The sequence below is a fragment of the Corvus brachyrhynchos genome, unplaced genomic scaffold (genome assembly GCF_000691975.1).
Source record: "Corvus brachyrhynchos isolate BGI_N302 unplaced genomic scaffold, ASM69197v1 scaffold72, whole genome shotgun sequence".
NCBI classification, from domain to species: Eukaryota; Metazoa; Chordata; class Aves; order Passeriformes; family Corvidae; genus Corvus; species Corvus brachyrhynchos.
In genome coordinates this window covers 1,137,665-1,152,868 of record NW_008236763.1, presented here as the reverse complement: position 1 = coordinate 1,152,868, position 15,204 = coordinate 1,137,665, and the positions used below count along the sequence as shown (strand labels likewise).

Here is a 15,204-nt window from a genome sequence, read left to right as displayed (position 1 = left end):
CTTTCCCCCTCCTGAATCCAAGCCACCAAGAGACAGCAAACGCCGAGTGCAAAACCAGGGTCTTTAATGAGAAATCTCCTCGTATAAAAATGATCATGCTCTACACAGTCATCGAATAATTCATAAACATCCAGGCACTGAACTTTGTTTTTTTGTGTGTTTTTGTTTTTTGACTGGTCAGTACATAAAGCAGACATATTTCAATCCAAATGGTCATCACATACATTAAGGAACCACCTATAGAAATCAGCACTTTGAACACAGTCTAGGTTTTATTTTATTTTATTTTGCTGTCTGGTTTGTGGTTTTTTTAATGTAAATTTTAAGTATTTTTATTTCTTTTTCCTTTTTGCAACATATAGAATTTGGTAGGATATGGGGTAGAGAGTGAAGAGGGACGGAGGAAGACAGGAACGGAAGAAAACGGAGGATTAAAAAAAGTAAAAAGAGAAAACAGAAGGTTCTGCACAACCACAAACAATCTCACAAATTCCAGAAAAGGGAAAACGTTGGGGCTCTTATTTTTTTTTTTTTTTCTTTGCCAAAATACAGGAAAAAAAAACCCCAAAGACTTGCTGAAGTCCGTCCCCTCTTGCCCGTGCTCCGTCCCCGCGCTCCGCTGTCCCTCTGTGGGAGCCATGCATCGCCACCGTGGGCGCTGGAAGAGTTTTACTGTTTCTTTATGGATTTTTTGCTGCTGTTGATGGCGTTTTTCCCCCGGGAGATCTGCCCAGTAGCCCCTGCAGGAGCGCATCCCCCGGCTGCCACCTCCCTGTCTTGTGCCGCTGTCCCTGCGAGGAGCTCGGCTCCCTCCCGGTCCCTCTGCTCCTGGAGCTAAATGGCGTGGTTGCTGTAGCTGACGTAGGTCTGCTTGGTGGCCAGTGCTGGAAGGAGACACAGAGCTCACGTGGATCATCAGCAGAGGCCACCTTCCCCCCCGGCTCCTGTCCCACCCCCCTGACCTGCCCAGGAGGTGCCAGCAGGGATGTGACAGGGTTTGCTCGTGGATCTGGACAGCGCTGGCACATGGGATCCCTCCCTGAGCTGTGGCAGAGGGGCTGAGCCCCACAGCAGCTGTGGGGGCTCTCTAAGGATGGTTCATCCCAAAGAGAGCCCCCAGGACATGCCATGAGACCCCGGGATGGGAATGGGGTCTCAGCCTCCCACCCGCTTCCCTCAGCAACCTCCCACAGACAGGCCCACGGGTGCTGCCCTTTCCCAAAGCTCAGCTTGTCCCAGCCAGCCCTCCCAGAGCATGATTTGGGGTCCCAGCTGGGCGTCCCACACCCCTGGCCACCTCTCCACGGCAGCTGGGAGGGGAGCAGCAGGGCACAAAACTAACCAGCCTGGCTGCCCCCTCATCCAGGGGGTGCCACAGGGACACAACCCTGCTGCCATCCCCCAGCTTCCCCAGCCCTCCGACACACCAGGAGAGGAGGCAGCGATGGCTCCAAAGCCACCACACGTCCCAGAGTGGCACTGGGGGGGCACAGCCAAAGCCACAGAGCCATGAACCCTCCCACTCCCTGCAGAGCTGTGCCGCTGCCCTCGGTGGGGACAATGCTCTGCTGAGACCCCCACGAGGTCCCCAGGCACCACAGGGTCAGCAGGCACAGGGACACCCTTCGGCCAAGGGCACAGGCAAGTGCTGGCACAGATGGCACAGCTTGGGACACCCTGAGCAGCACAAACGTGTCCCCACGGAGCCCTTGCTGCAGGTTTCCAACTGGTGTTCCCAGATAACAATTAGATAGAGCAGAAGGAATTGGAGCTGACAGAGCTATTTGTTAGCTGCGATGTTTTCGTAGCTGATCTGCCCGTATCAAAGCCCTGTGAATTATTTATTCTGTTGTTTATTTAAGGATACGTGACCCGGCAGTGACAGAGTGAAAAATGTCCCCTCGGTGCTGCGCTGACGTCCCCCTGCGCCTCCCGCCCCCGGCGCTGCTGCCATGCCCGTTCCCTGCCTAGGCACAACGGGAGCTGCCAGCCCTGCTCACTCCGAGCTCCCCCAGCCCCGTGGGACACTCTGGAGTCAGGGATGTGCAGATGGAGCTCAGCTCTCCCCGTTTCCGGCATTTACGATCCTCAGGGGACCCCACTGCGAGCTCCTGCGGGAGCCACCTCACCTTGCGTTTCCAGGTTTTCGCAGAGCTCCGACTTGGCCTCTCCATTGGGGCGGAACCCTCCCTTCTGAGAGAACTTGTTGGACATGGTGGCCGCTGTCACCACCGCCTTGAGGCTCCGCTTGCGCTTGGGGACGTTCTGCTCCGGGTGGAAGAGGATGATGTACACCTTGGGCATGTAGAGCATGCCCAGGGACACCGAGGCACTCAGACTCGTCGTGGTCTGGATGTACATCTGCAAGACACAAGGCCACCAGCTGAGATCCCCCCAAGCCGCTACGGGATCCAGAAGGGAAAGGAGGAAACAGGGAAAGGAGGGGAAGCTGGGGTTAAGTGAATGGAGTGGGGAGGCAGGGCTGGAATGTCGGCAGTGCTGGCTGTTAAACGTGAGGTTTGACGCTCCACCAGCCTCAGGGTGGGAGCTGCAAGGCTGGTGCTGGGCACAGCAAGGACACCCAATCCCAGGGCACACCCCACTCCCCTTCTCCCTTCAACAGGTAATTCCCATTCCCCATCTGACTCCTGGGCTCTTGTCATGTAAGTCACATATTACACACCGACGCTGCCTTTTTGCAGTCAAAACTAATTTCACGCTCACTGTCCAGGACTAACAGTGACAGATGTTTTGCAAAATGAAAGCCCATTAATCTGACTGTAGAATAATCCATTTTCCTATGGAGAGCAGTTGGCAGGCTCTTCTCAAGCCAGGGCATCTGAAGCAGGTGGCAACTGCAGGCAGGGACCCCCTCCCTCTGTGTGTCCCACCTCTCAGGAAGGCCGGGAGGGCAAGTCCCTGCTCTGTGGGCATCCCTGCTCTGCCAGCATCTGGTTCCTTCCTCTGCAGCATCCCCTTCTCCAGCAGGCTGTCCATGTGCTGGGGCTCTGGGGCTGGGCAGGGAGGGGGCTCTGGGTCTCCAGGTGCCTTTGCACACTCCTGCTTTGCAGGTCACTGACAAGGCTTTGCAAGGAGCCTTAAAGCATTTCCTGAACTTCACCGGTGACTCAATGTCCAGCAATTCCCCTGCAGGTGTTTCACAGGTGGGATTTAACGCCCTGTGAGGAGGCAGGACCCTGAGGAGCCGGGGAAGCTCGGGGTCCCCACGTCCCTGGAGGCTTCACCTGAGGGTTTCTGAAGTGAAAAGGCGATGCAGGGCACACGCTGAGGCAGAGGCTCTGCACGGCTCCCTGGGAGGCAGCTCATCCCAAGACTGAGAGCTGGTGGGACACAGCTGCTCCAGGACCCCCCCAGGACCCGCAGGTCCCACCTGTGATCCTGCAAAGCCAACCAGCACCTGGCCCAGAGCGCTCCGACTCAGCCCCGAAGGGAAAATGCCACCGAGCTTGCTCTGAGTCAACTGAAAAACTTTGGTTTGTCCCCAGAATAAAACCTCCTGCTGTCACACGCGCCAGTTTGTTTGTTCCACCTTCTCTCTCTAAGCAGTTTTTGGAAATAAAAATGTCATTTCATCAAGCGAAGTCAAAACACATCTCTGTGCCAGAATATGTGTGCTTTTTTATTTCTTCCTTTTTTCTTTTTTGCCACTCCAACTCTCCAGCCTCTACCACGGCTGTCCTGGACCGGCCAGGAATGAAGGAAACATTGGGACCCCAACTCCAGGCACCCCCCAAGCCCTGCCTGGGAACCAGCACAACTGTGCCCAGCACAGAGTGACCCCGGTGGGGCACGGCTGAGCTCAGCACCCCTCATGTCCCTGGCTCCCTGCCCTCCCAAGGAGCCTCACTTGCCAAGCCAGCCATTTCCATATTTTGTGCCTCGGCAGTGGCTCCCCCTCCCCGTGCCTTGGGGCTCGGAGGCGTTTCAGCAAGGAGGGAGGGAGCAGCTGAGCTGAGCTGAGCTGAGCTGAGCTGAGCTGAGCTGAGCTCAGACGTCTCTGTGCACGCTCCCCCCTCACTCCTGGGCTGGTTCTCCCAGTGCTGCCAGGGACTCCCTTGTGCTGAGACCCCGCTGCCACCAGCCCCAGCTCCCCACCCCACTCTCTACCTCCTGCAGCACTTTTGGGGTCTCACAGGGCCGCTGTGGCGACCTTCCCCCTGATGCTGCATTTGCCAGGAACCGTTCTCCTGCCCACTCCAGCCTCCGCAGCCGTGTCTCGCTGCAGCAAACCCCTCGCCAGCTCAGACAGGAATATTTTAAGCCTGGAGCCTCCACACAGGCGTGCAGAGTCTGCTCAGTTAACCTTTTGCCACTGCAAAGAATGACCATTTCTCACAGTTTCACTTCCTACTCTCTTAATTGGCTTCCAGCCCAGCACCCCGCTTGGCCCCTCCACTAACGACACTGGAGATTCCTCTGGAGCCTCGGGAGGTGTGAGCTGTGCTTATTGAGGAACTTCCAGCTCCCGCTGCCTCGTGGGCTGGATCAAAGAGCACAGCCAGACCTGGCTCAGGGCAATGACGCTGAGGGACAGCAGTAACCCAAAATGACCCCACACAGGCCCCCAAAGCCAGCGTTGGGCTCAGCCTTGCCCAGGGCTGGGTGAGCCCATCCTGCCCGGGGAGCAGCTCAGGCTTGAGGCACAGCCAAGGCTTGTGCCTGCCCCACAGCAAATCTCGGCATTAATTGGAAGCTGCCCCCACTCTAAATCCACTCCTGGCGCTGCTACAAGGGGTTTTTGCATCATGGTGGGTGCTGGGAAAGGACAAACCTGCTCAGCCCTCCTCCAGCTCACCGAACACCACTGGACAGTCCCTGTCACTCCTTCCCTCTCCCTCTTTTCCTTGGCTGAAAGCGAGTGTGATAAACAGGGAAGCAGACAATGACTCCACTGTTCCGCTGCTGCCTTATCAGCACAGGAAATTGTCTCTTTCTTTAGATCCTCTGTTTTTGCTATTTCTGTAATCCGCCGGGATCGGCAGGGATAAGAGGTTCTTTCCAGAAAAGGCTTGGGGGACTTGTTACAATAATATGCCACCTCCATGTAAAGTTCTGGGCACGAGGCAAAGCAAATTAAAGTAAAAACAGGGATCATCATCCAACTCCTCCAGACCATGAGGCAGCCTTGGCTGCAACCCTGCAGCCCCAGGTGGGGTCGGGGCAGAGGTGCCAGGGGTCCAGGGGTGCGGGTCTGCCCCGTGGCATCCTTGGGGCTCCAGCCATGGGAGAACAGCCCAGACAATGCTCCTGGATTTTCTTTTCCCAAGTGTGCAGATGCTCCACGGAGCCCAACGGGCCCTCAGTCCCAGCAGCGATGGGGTGAAGGTGATGGGATCCCCCCGCACGGTGAGCTGGGGGTGCCCCACCAGGCACCACGTGGGTGATGCCAGTGCCAGTGCCCCCAGTTGTCCCCCCAAGGACACGCTCAGAGCCAGACCCTCTCTGCCAGGACTCCTTTTTGACCTTTTCCACCCCAGGACTACAAACCAGGAGCTAAAGCAGCAGCACGGCAGCCCTGAGCACCCGTTCCCTTCAGCCTCCTCTGAGTGCATCCATCACCCCTTGGACACAGCCTGGGGACACTCAGAGTCCACTCCATGGCCCAGGGACACTCAGAGTCCACTCACATGGCCCAGGGACACTCAAAGCCCATTCCCACACCGGCCCAGCAGAACTCCAAGCTGCAATCCCAAAGCCCCGCCACGGTTGGCTCAGCAGGCTTGAGGCAGGGCCGGGCTGTGAGACAGAGCTCCATGTCCGAGGGGAGTTTGGAACATCACTTTTTCCGCCTCTAATCAGCTTGTTAGCAGCCTAATAACAGAGCAGGCCTGTGCATCACAACCCCCAACGAGAGGCACAGCCTATTGTGGAGCTGCTGCCTGACAGGCAGCGTTCAGCAGCCTTAAATTATCCCGTGACAAGCTGCAGTGAAGAGGTGAGCAACCTTGCGCATAATCTACAATCATTATCATTTCCATCTTTATTACCCACAGTATGCCAAGCACATTAAGGAGGCTTTCAGGGAGCTTTTGTTTTGCAATAATTTCTTAAAAAATCTGCTTTCTTGTTAGTATCTCCCCTGCCATCTCATCAAAATGGAAATGCTGCAAAAGGCTCCATTTATTTCCTTTAATTCTCCTTCACACTTGCAGCCAGCGAAGGCCTGGTGGGACTTTTTGGCTGGGCCAAGGTCAGAGGTGGCTGGGTGGACTCGGCCTCTTCGAGGGATGGATGCTCTGACAAGAGACTCTCCAGGACACAACAAACTCAGGTGTCCACAGCAAAAGCTCCCTCAGCAAACCTTTGCAACAGGTGTGTCCTAAAGCCACGGTGTCAGCAGCGTGGGGACACACCCGCGGGGTCCAGAGAGGGATCCGGGCCCTGGGACACCCCGGGGATTTCCAAGGAACAGCAGCTCCAAGGTTTGTTCATCAGAGCAGCGCTGGGCTGGCAGGCGGGAGCTGTTTGCGTTTGACAGAAACGTGATGATTCCTGTTTTGGCTGGCAGGCAGAGGGATTTGGGTCTCATTCATGAGATTTTTATTCTTTGTTCTTAATCCCTCGCACTTGAGCACAGAGCCTCATCCAGGCTGGCCTTGGTCCCATGGGAACTCTGCACTGGGAACAGGAGCCGGCTGGGCAGCACTGGGTCCCTTTCTGTGTAGAAATTGTGCTCATGACACCGGGGACCTGCCCTGGGGGTTCACCCTCCCTCAGCCCTCCCAGCAGCAGCCTGTGCTGCTCACTGCCCCCATCCGCGAGGGGCAGCAGGGCCAACAGAGCACGAGAAACTTCCCACCCCAGTTCCCAAGCTGGCCAGGCTGCAGGGAAGGACTCCTCTTGCTCAAGACACCACAGCCTCTGCCAGCTCTGCACACCGGACACCAGCCAGGCCTCTCCCCTCCTCCCTTACCTTTTCCGCCGACTGCGACGTCCCAAAAAATATCGGGATGAAGGCTAACCACACAATGCAAGTCGTGTACATGGTGAACCCGATGGGTTTGGCTTCATTAAAGGTCTCCGGGACCCCGCGGGTCTTAATGGCGTACACAGTGCAGGTGACCATGAGGAGCATGCTGTACCCGAGCAAACAGATGAGGGACAGGTCCGAAATGTCACATTTGAGGATGCCCCGGGCAAAGTGGGGGTTTGTAGTCCGCTGGTCCTCGTAGTCAATGACAGAGTGGGACGGGTCCACGATGAACCAGATGCAGACGCCAACGAGCTGCAGCGAGATGAGGCTGAAGGTGATGACCAGCTGTGACGCGGGGCTGATGAAGCGCGGGGCGCTCACCGACTTCTTGCCCTGCTCGAAGATGCGGTAGATGCGGTTGGTCTTGGTGAGCAGCGCGGCGTAGCTGATGCTCATGCCCAGCCCCAGGAAGATGCGCCGCAGGGAGCAGGTGCTCAGGTCGGGCTCGGCGATCATCAGGAAGGTGGTGGCGTAGCAGAGGAAGATGCCCGTGAGCAGGACGTAGCTGAGCTCCCGCCCCGACGCCTTGACGATGGGTGTGTCGTTGTAGCGCACGAAGGTGATCACCACGAACAGGGTGGCGATGATGCCCACGATGGCAATGAACACGGGCACCACAGCCCAGGGCGAGCTCCACTCCAGCTTGATGATGGGGATGGGCGTGCAGCTGGTGTGGTTCTCGTTGGGCCGCTCGTTGAAGTGGCAGCGCTTGCAGTGGAACTCGTCCAGCTGGTACTGGTAGCCGTCGCAGCGCTCGCAGTGCCAGCAGCAGGGGATGCCCTTCACCAGCTTCTTCCTCTCGCCCGGCTTGCAGGGCAGGCTGCAGATGGAGCTGGGCTGCTGGCTCCCGCCCCCCGGCCACAGCATATTCTCCACCTGCGGGGGAGACAGCACCAGCCCTGCTGAGGGCACACTGGGCACCTGCCGGGCACGCCTGGGAACAGGGGATGCCCTGCCCTGCCCGGATCTGGACCCTCAACCCATCAGCACATCCCACAAAGGCTCCCAGCCCAACCTGGCATGGGGGCAAGGAGGTGGTGAAGCTCTCCATTGGCCTTTTGGGAAAATTCAACACCAGGAACCCAAAATGAAGCCCCTCCTTCCCTGAGGAAACCCCATCTGCTGCGGTCTGGCTCCTCTTTCCTGTCCCATACCCGGATCCCTGGGGTGTGGTCACACATGTCGAAGCACAAGTGTGTACCTGGGGACACCTTCCCCTCTGCCCCCACCACCTTTGGCTGCCTGGCTTTGCAGCCAGGGGCTCCCAGACTCTACGTGGTGAGAAGAGAAACCTGCAGGACCTTCCCCTTGGACCACAGCCTTACCTTGAGGTGCAGGTGGTCTGTCCACTGCCCGATGACTTTGTACTCAGGGGTGGAGTTCCTGATCTGGTACTGGTAGATGTCATAACGCCCTGGAGCATCTCCATTCTCATTGAATGTCACAGGAGTCCCAGCAATGCCTGCGGGAAAGGGGAAGCTTGGCACCCACAGCACCCACAGCACCCACAGCTCCCCCACCCTGCTGATGGGGTCCAAGGGGGCTCTGGTTTGATGCTCCCCCCTTGCTGCTTCTTTTAAGAAAGGGGGAAAAGGAGCTTTAAAACTTAAATCAAGTGAACTCTGCAGATAAACACTAATGAAAGGAAGGAAGAGAAGAATCAAGCAAGAGGGGGGAAATAAATAAAAGAGGCACTGTGGAGGAGATCAGAGGGTGGAGATAAATAGAAATAATAAGGGGGCCAGACAGAAAATGTTTATTAAGGAGACAGAGCAGAGGAAAAGATGTGCTTCCAGAGGAGATCTGAGACAGACAAGGGCAGAGCAGCAGGAGGCAGTGGGACCTCTGCCAGCTGGGAGGGAGGAGCTGGCAGGGGGAGAGCCTGGGCAGGGCAGCAGGTGAGGGCAGGATGGCAGGGTGAGGGCAGGATGGCAGGGTGAGGGCAGGGCAGCAGGTGAAGGCAGGGCAGCAGGTGAGGGCAGGCTGAGGGCAGCATTGCTGCCGGATTACACTCCAAAGGCTCCCAGGAGATGTGGAAGCTCAGACCTTCCTCACCTGCTGATCTGCTGCCCTCTCTCCATGCTGCACTTGCAGTGCAGCAGCTGCCAAATTGTACCACAGATAAACCATGGGTGCTGCTCCGTGACCCACACTGGGGACAACCAGAGCAATGGGGGACAACCAGAGACGCCCAGGGCCGCTCCTGCCAGCGCCGCGGGGGGATGGCACACCTGAGAAGTTGACGTTGCGGATGTACTTGAGCAGCTCCACGCCGTCCACCGGGTCCATGCGGGGGCACAGCCCCACCTTGCCGGGGCACAGGTTCTTGTGCATGTTGTGCAGGGCGTGTCCCATGGCGTAGACGGCGTCGATGACAAACTGCACCTTCCCCTCCTGCTCGTACGAGGAGTCCTGGCCGATCCGCTCCCGGTCTGCGGGGACAGGGGAAGGGGGCTCCATCTCCTGTGCCCCAGCCATGCCCCCCAGGATGTGTCTGCTGCACCCAAATCCTCGCAAACGAGCTCACCCTGGACTGGAGCAGCTGGAAATTCCAACCTCATTCCCAAACCTGCACACCCAGGGCACATGCAGTCAAGGAACATTCCCTGGGGAATACCCAAGCAAACTCCCTGTCACATGGTTCTGAAAATGTGGGTGCTGGCACCCTGCTGTGTTTCCAAGAGCCCTCGGGATGTCATGTCCCAGCGCCATGGGACATCCCGAACTCCCAGGTCCCCCGGCAGGACACGGACTGGGCTGTGACCAACGTCCCACCCTCCCCCCTGTGTGCTGCAGCCCTCCTTCATCTCCCAGGAGTTTCCACCAGCTCAGGCTCTACCAGTGGCATCAAGGACCGCCCAGGCAGCATCCATCACTGGCTGCCTATCCCCCATCTCCCTCCCAAAGCCTCCTGTCACCCCGCTCCCCTCATCGCCTCCTGCCGCCCTCCTGCCTCGCTGACCCCACAGCCTCCCCGGCTAGCAGGATCCTGCAAGGATCTGGCAATTACCAGTGACAGCTGCCTTCCCCCCATCATAACCCCATCTTAATGGGATCAGAAACATGTTAATGACTTAGCAGAAGACACCGATTAACGCAGCACACTGTTAATTATGGCTAAGAGAGCGTCTCCCAAGGGGCACTACTGCTACGGAGAGCCCCGGCCTCTGCCCCTCCATCCCCACCCCCGAGGCATGGCCGGGCATCCTGCCAGGCCACCAACAGGAAGGAGGATTTGTCAGGGAGCCGAGGGCACCACCTCCCTCCTCTGGAGAGGCGGCACATCCTAGAAAGCCACGCCAGGGTGCCCAAAACTAACTCCGGCTCCACCACGCAGGGACGCGCCCTGATGTGAGATGGGATTCACAGGGACAGCAGGAGACCAAGGACCAGCACCAGATGCTGATCCCTTCCTTCCCTGCTGTGGGAGAGTGAGATGAAGCCCCAGTGAGAGGGGATGGCCCCATGAGCCACGCTGGAGGTCCCTGTGCCGGCACCTGTGCCACTGACATGACACTAAAGCGAACTGATAACAAACTGACCGACAGGAAAAGATGATATCGGGGAGGTGAATTCATAGCCCATCCTTCAAAGTTATAAAAACGCTTTTGGAATGTGGAGATTACTCATGCAAAGCCCGGCAGGTGATCCCTCCTTCCACATTATTGACAGGAGCCATTAATCTTCTCCCTCAACTTCAGGCCCTTCCCCATATTCATGTCCGAAGGCGCAGACAGGCCACTCTGTCTTGTCAAGATAATTACCCATTAAAAGAGGAGCTGTAATAGACTGTCCAGGGGAGCTGAGCCCATGGGGATGTCACAGCCCTGCCACCATCCACAGCACTGTCCTGCCCAGGGGACACATGGGACCCAGGGCTGGTCCCTCACAGCTCCTCAGCTTCCCAGCAGCCACCTCAATCCTGCACGCATCCCAAAATCCAACCCGCCGCAATGGCACAGGCTGTGGGGACTGGATTTTCATCCCTGTGCCAAGGCTGAGCAGCGCAGATAAGGAGACATCCCTGGGGGCTGTCCCTCTGTCTGTCAGCACCTTGCCCCAGGCCCCAGCTGCTTTTTTCCAGACGGGAATTAGGCCGGTGCACAGAGGGGCAATGTGGAGCAGACAGCTGAGGCTTGTTCCCAACCTGGAGACAATAAATCTCTGCCAAGCTCCAATAGATGAGGGCCAGGGAAGGGAGGTGACCTGCTGATTATAATAGCAGGGTCGTGCATCGTTCTACAGGGCTGGTAATTAATTTTCAAGAGCGTGACGAGGCTCAGCGGCCCCCTCGGAGGAGGGACGCAGCTCTTCCCCGGCGGCAGGTGAGACGGGATCAGCATCAATTCCCAGCACACCACCAGGCCCGGCTTCTGGCAGGAGTTAATCAAAATCTCTCTCAGCACATCTGTGGGGAGCTGGGGATGGAGAATCTCCAAATCTTGTGGGTGCTGGTGGCATGTTTTGGCCATGTTTTTGGGCTGGGTGAGCCCATCTGGGAGCAGAGACAGTCCCTTCACATGGGATGCTCGTGGCAAACAGCTGGTGGGTGCTAGGGCTGCTCCCAGGGGTAACACAAGCAGCTGCCACCAGGAGTTCCATCAGCTCAGCCCTCGCGTTCCTCCCAGCCCTCCCATCCAGGAACGGGAGCCAGGAGCTGTCCGGGTCAGGGTGGGATCCTTCGCTTTGGTTTTTGGGGTGGAATAAACAAGCCAAGCCGGCATTTCTTGGGCATGTTGGGTTCTACCCAAACCTGAGGAAAACAGCCCCAAGCTGGGCATTTGCATCAGCCCTGCAAGGCAGGAGCTCGTGGATCTGCAGGGGCAGGTGATTTGCTTCACCAGGTGTTAGTTCCCTGCTCTATCTGCCAAGCAATCACTCGGGAGATGGTTTATTTGCTGCCAAATTCCGATGATTTAAAGACAGCTCCTCAGACATTTGCCACGTCGTAGTTTCAGCTGCTTCCACTGACACCTTGGCCCTGAAATATCACCTGTTTAAAAGCTACGTCATGGTGGAGATGAGGAGATCAGCGCTCACAGGACCTGCTCATGCATCTCCTGGTGTCGAGGGCTCTGTGAGGCTCTCGGGAAGGATGAGGAGCTCTTGGCTACCCAAGGCCATGGCCATGGGCCAGTTTCCTGGCGTGCCCTTGCTACTTGCCCAGCTCACACCCACCCAGATCACCAGCTGAACCTTTGGGGAATGCCTGCAAGGTCGAGGATGTGGAAGCACCATCCCGCTCATCCTCAGTGGCGAAAGCAGGGGAAAAACAAAACCTTCACCATCCAACTTCCCAGGCACAGCCAGGTCCCTCTGCCTGACGGCACACGTTGGCTTCAAAAGACATCCCTCCCAAGGGGATGAAGGGACGCGCCAATGTCCCCAAGTCCTGCCACGTCGCAGCCCGTGAGCCACGGCGCCCTTATCTGTCTTCAGCCGGTGCCAGGCAGGCAGTAAATCTCTCCCATCTCTCAGTAAACATGTCACCTCCCCGAGCCTCCAACCATCACCTGACAGCAGCGCTGTCAGCAAGACAGATCCCCGGCTGCCTTGTTTACTGCACTCGTCCCTAAAGCCTCTTTTGGCTGGAAATGACTCAAAATGCACAGTGGGACTTGAGGAAGGAGTCGGGAGCCAGGAATTGAGCTCTGACAGGATTCCCACCAGGCAAAAACCCCACGCTCACAACCAGAACCACACCCCACCATGAGCTCCCACCCTCCCACAGCAGCCCCCCAGCTCTTACTGGTGCATTTCTTGATGCTGCTGCCCTTCCTGAGTGCGTGCCGGCTCAGCTTGCAGTGGAAATTCTCCTCCCAGAACTCAGCAAACCAGATGTTCCGGCGGTTGTTGTCCAGGGTCCTGCTGGAGAAGTAGCGGTCGAAACCTGCCCGGGCAGAAAGTGGATGGAGGGGATAAATCAGATGCATCACACATTCCCAAACTCCCCAGGCAGAGGGGAAGGGAGGTCTGGGAGTGATGGGGACACATCAGTGTGGTGGGATTGGGTCCAAAGTGCCACTTGGGCAGAGCTGCGAGTGGAAAATCCACTCAGGGAAGATCCTCTGCAAAGCAGAGACTTCCTGGGACTTTGAGGGCAACAGGAAATGCCTCTCCAGGTACAGTGGTGACAAAGGGAGAGTAGGGAAAACATGGCATGGGGAAAATAAGGAGGTGACTGGTGGGCAAATCAGGAAACCCTTCAAAACCCTTCCAACCCAAACCATTCTGTGGTTCCACGATGGTTTCACAGCCAAAACCTGCAGTTAAGGAGGGAGAGCTGAGGGGACCCACGAAGCACAGCCCATACCTCTGACTGAGACCCGCTTGGGCAAGATGGTGACAGAGCCCTCGGCCACCTCCTCCAGGTGCAGGACCGGAGCAATTTTGGAGCCCCAGCTGTCCGAGCCCATCCAGATGAAGTGCCCTGTCTGGTTCGCTCTCTTGGCTGCCTCCAGCACCCTTCTGTGGAGAGAAGCAGCAAGAGCTGAGCCACCAACTCCGTGTCTGGCCCAGGGAAGTGGGGATGCTGGCACAGTGCCGGTGGCATCTCCTGCTCCAGGCACAAGTTTGGGACCAGGCACAGCCTGGTGTATATGGACACACAAAATCCAGAGGTGCCACCCAGCTCCCGCACCCTCTGTCCTCCCAGCCCAGGCACGCAGGCTGCTTCTCCCACTTCATTTGCATATTTGCTGACTGGTAATTGAATTTCCCCTTAATTACCCAACATTAAGAAAGGAAAAAAGAATCAGGTTATGCCGCAGCAGGCAGGGAAAGCAGCAGCGTGGAGAGCACGTGCTCCCAGCATGGCCAGCCCCAGCAGAGGAGCAGCCAGTGCTGCCAGCGCCCAGCATGGAGCTAAACTGGGCTCTGCTGGGCTCAACTGGGCAGCTGAGCAGCGGCTGGGAGCGGAGATGCCATCGGTCCTGCTGAGCATCCCTCGTGGTGCCAGACACTGACACGCCTGCGCGCTCCCCCAGCGCCAGCCAGGTCAGAAACTCAGTGGGAGGATGGGAACAGAGCATTCCCGGATCTGACCCTCCGGGCTCTGTCTCCCAGGGCTCAGTGTCCCCTCGGGGGCTCCTGTGGGTCCCCAGCCATGTGGAAGCGGGGCCCAGGGCAGCTCCGTCTCCCCGTGCCGAGCGGAGGCAGGTTGTGACTCACCCCCCGCGTCGGAGCTGATCATTTCAAGTCCAGATGGTGTTTGAAACGCGTAATAAGGGAAAAAAAACCCATAGAAATCCAGCAGAGAGTGCAGACGAGATGGGAAGAGGCAGGTGTGCAGTGGGAGCCGTGCAGGCTGCTCCATGCTCATCCTGGGCTGCCCTGGGCTCCGGGCACGTCCCTCCCTAGGACAGTCACAGCCCGGGTCCCACTCTGTGACGAGCAGCACCTCCAGCTGCCCCTGGTCCCTGTGTGGGGCAGGATCTCCCCAGGGCAACCCCAGGACCTTCCTGTGGAATCAGTGATTTAAATCCACCCTGAGCCAGGCAAGAATTCCAGCTACAACCTTCCCAGTCTGTCCTTCCCATCTTCCAGGCTCCACAATCCAGGCTGGCACAAGGGTGGGGATCATGGAGAGCTAAAGCCAGATGCTGCAGAACCCCACTGCCCAGAGCTGCAATCCCATTTGGATGGGTAAATGTTTCCAGAGCCCTGATAACGAAACCTGCCATTTATCCTGCAAGGCAAATCCCTTTTCCCTCTCACCCCCGCCTGATGTCAGCTCCACAGACATTTCTATTAAGGAAGGAAAAAAGAAACTGGGAGACTTTGCACATCTGATGTAAACTGATTTAAACTTGCAGTTTACCCACATTTACATAATGTTTGCTGATTAATAAATTAGACACTTAGGAAATCAGGGGTAGCTCCATGTGAATCATTCTGCTCCATAAACAACGGAGCCGCAGCCACTGCTTTGCCTGCAGAGCAGCTCATCACCCTCAAGTGTGGCCACGTCCCCAGCCCTGCTGGGCACAGAGTGCTGGGGAGGTCCCCAAAAGGTCCCTGAAATGTCCCCTAGATCTGTTCCTCTGCCACGCTGAGGCTGGGGCTGCACAGCAGAGCAGAAGCAGCACCTGGGTCCTGCCTTGGCCAGCTCTGAGCAGCGCCTGCGTGGTGTGAAGCAGCGGGTCGTGATATCCAGGGCTTCCGAAACCAATGGAAAGTGGGTTTTCCCTCTGTTGAGCTCTGTGTGGCTG

The 15,204-nt window shown here is 57.4% G+C and overlaps 1 protein-coding gene across 2 annotated transcripts in view; it reads right to left on the bottom strand.

Annotated features, from left to right (window-relative positions):
* Nucleotides 1–42: 42 nt before the first annotated feature.
* GRM4 (glutamate metabotropic receptor 4) overlaps nt 43–15,204 on the bottom strand; it is a 35,102-nt gene continuing 19,940 nt past the window's right edge. For both annotated transcript variants that reach the window (XM_008644711.2, XM_017727214.1), the window contains 7 exons: nt 13,308–13,462; nt 12,744–12,884; nt 9,226–9,426; nt 8,320–8,456; nt 6,935–7,870; nt 2,130–2,361; nt 43–884 (listed from right to left, as the gene is read on the bottom strand). In XM_008644711.2, coding sequence (XP_008642933.1) covers nt 835–884; nt 2,130–2,361; nt 6,935–7,870; nt 8,320–8,456; nt 9,226–9,426; nt 12,744–12,884; nt 13,308–13,462 — 1,852 coding nt within the window. In that variant the 3' untranslated portion in view covers nt 43–834. The remainder of the gene's footprint in view (nt 885–2,129; nt 2,362–6,934; nt 7,871–8,319; nt 8,457–9,225; nt 9,427–12,743; nt 12,885–13,307; nt 13,463–15,204) is intronic.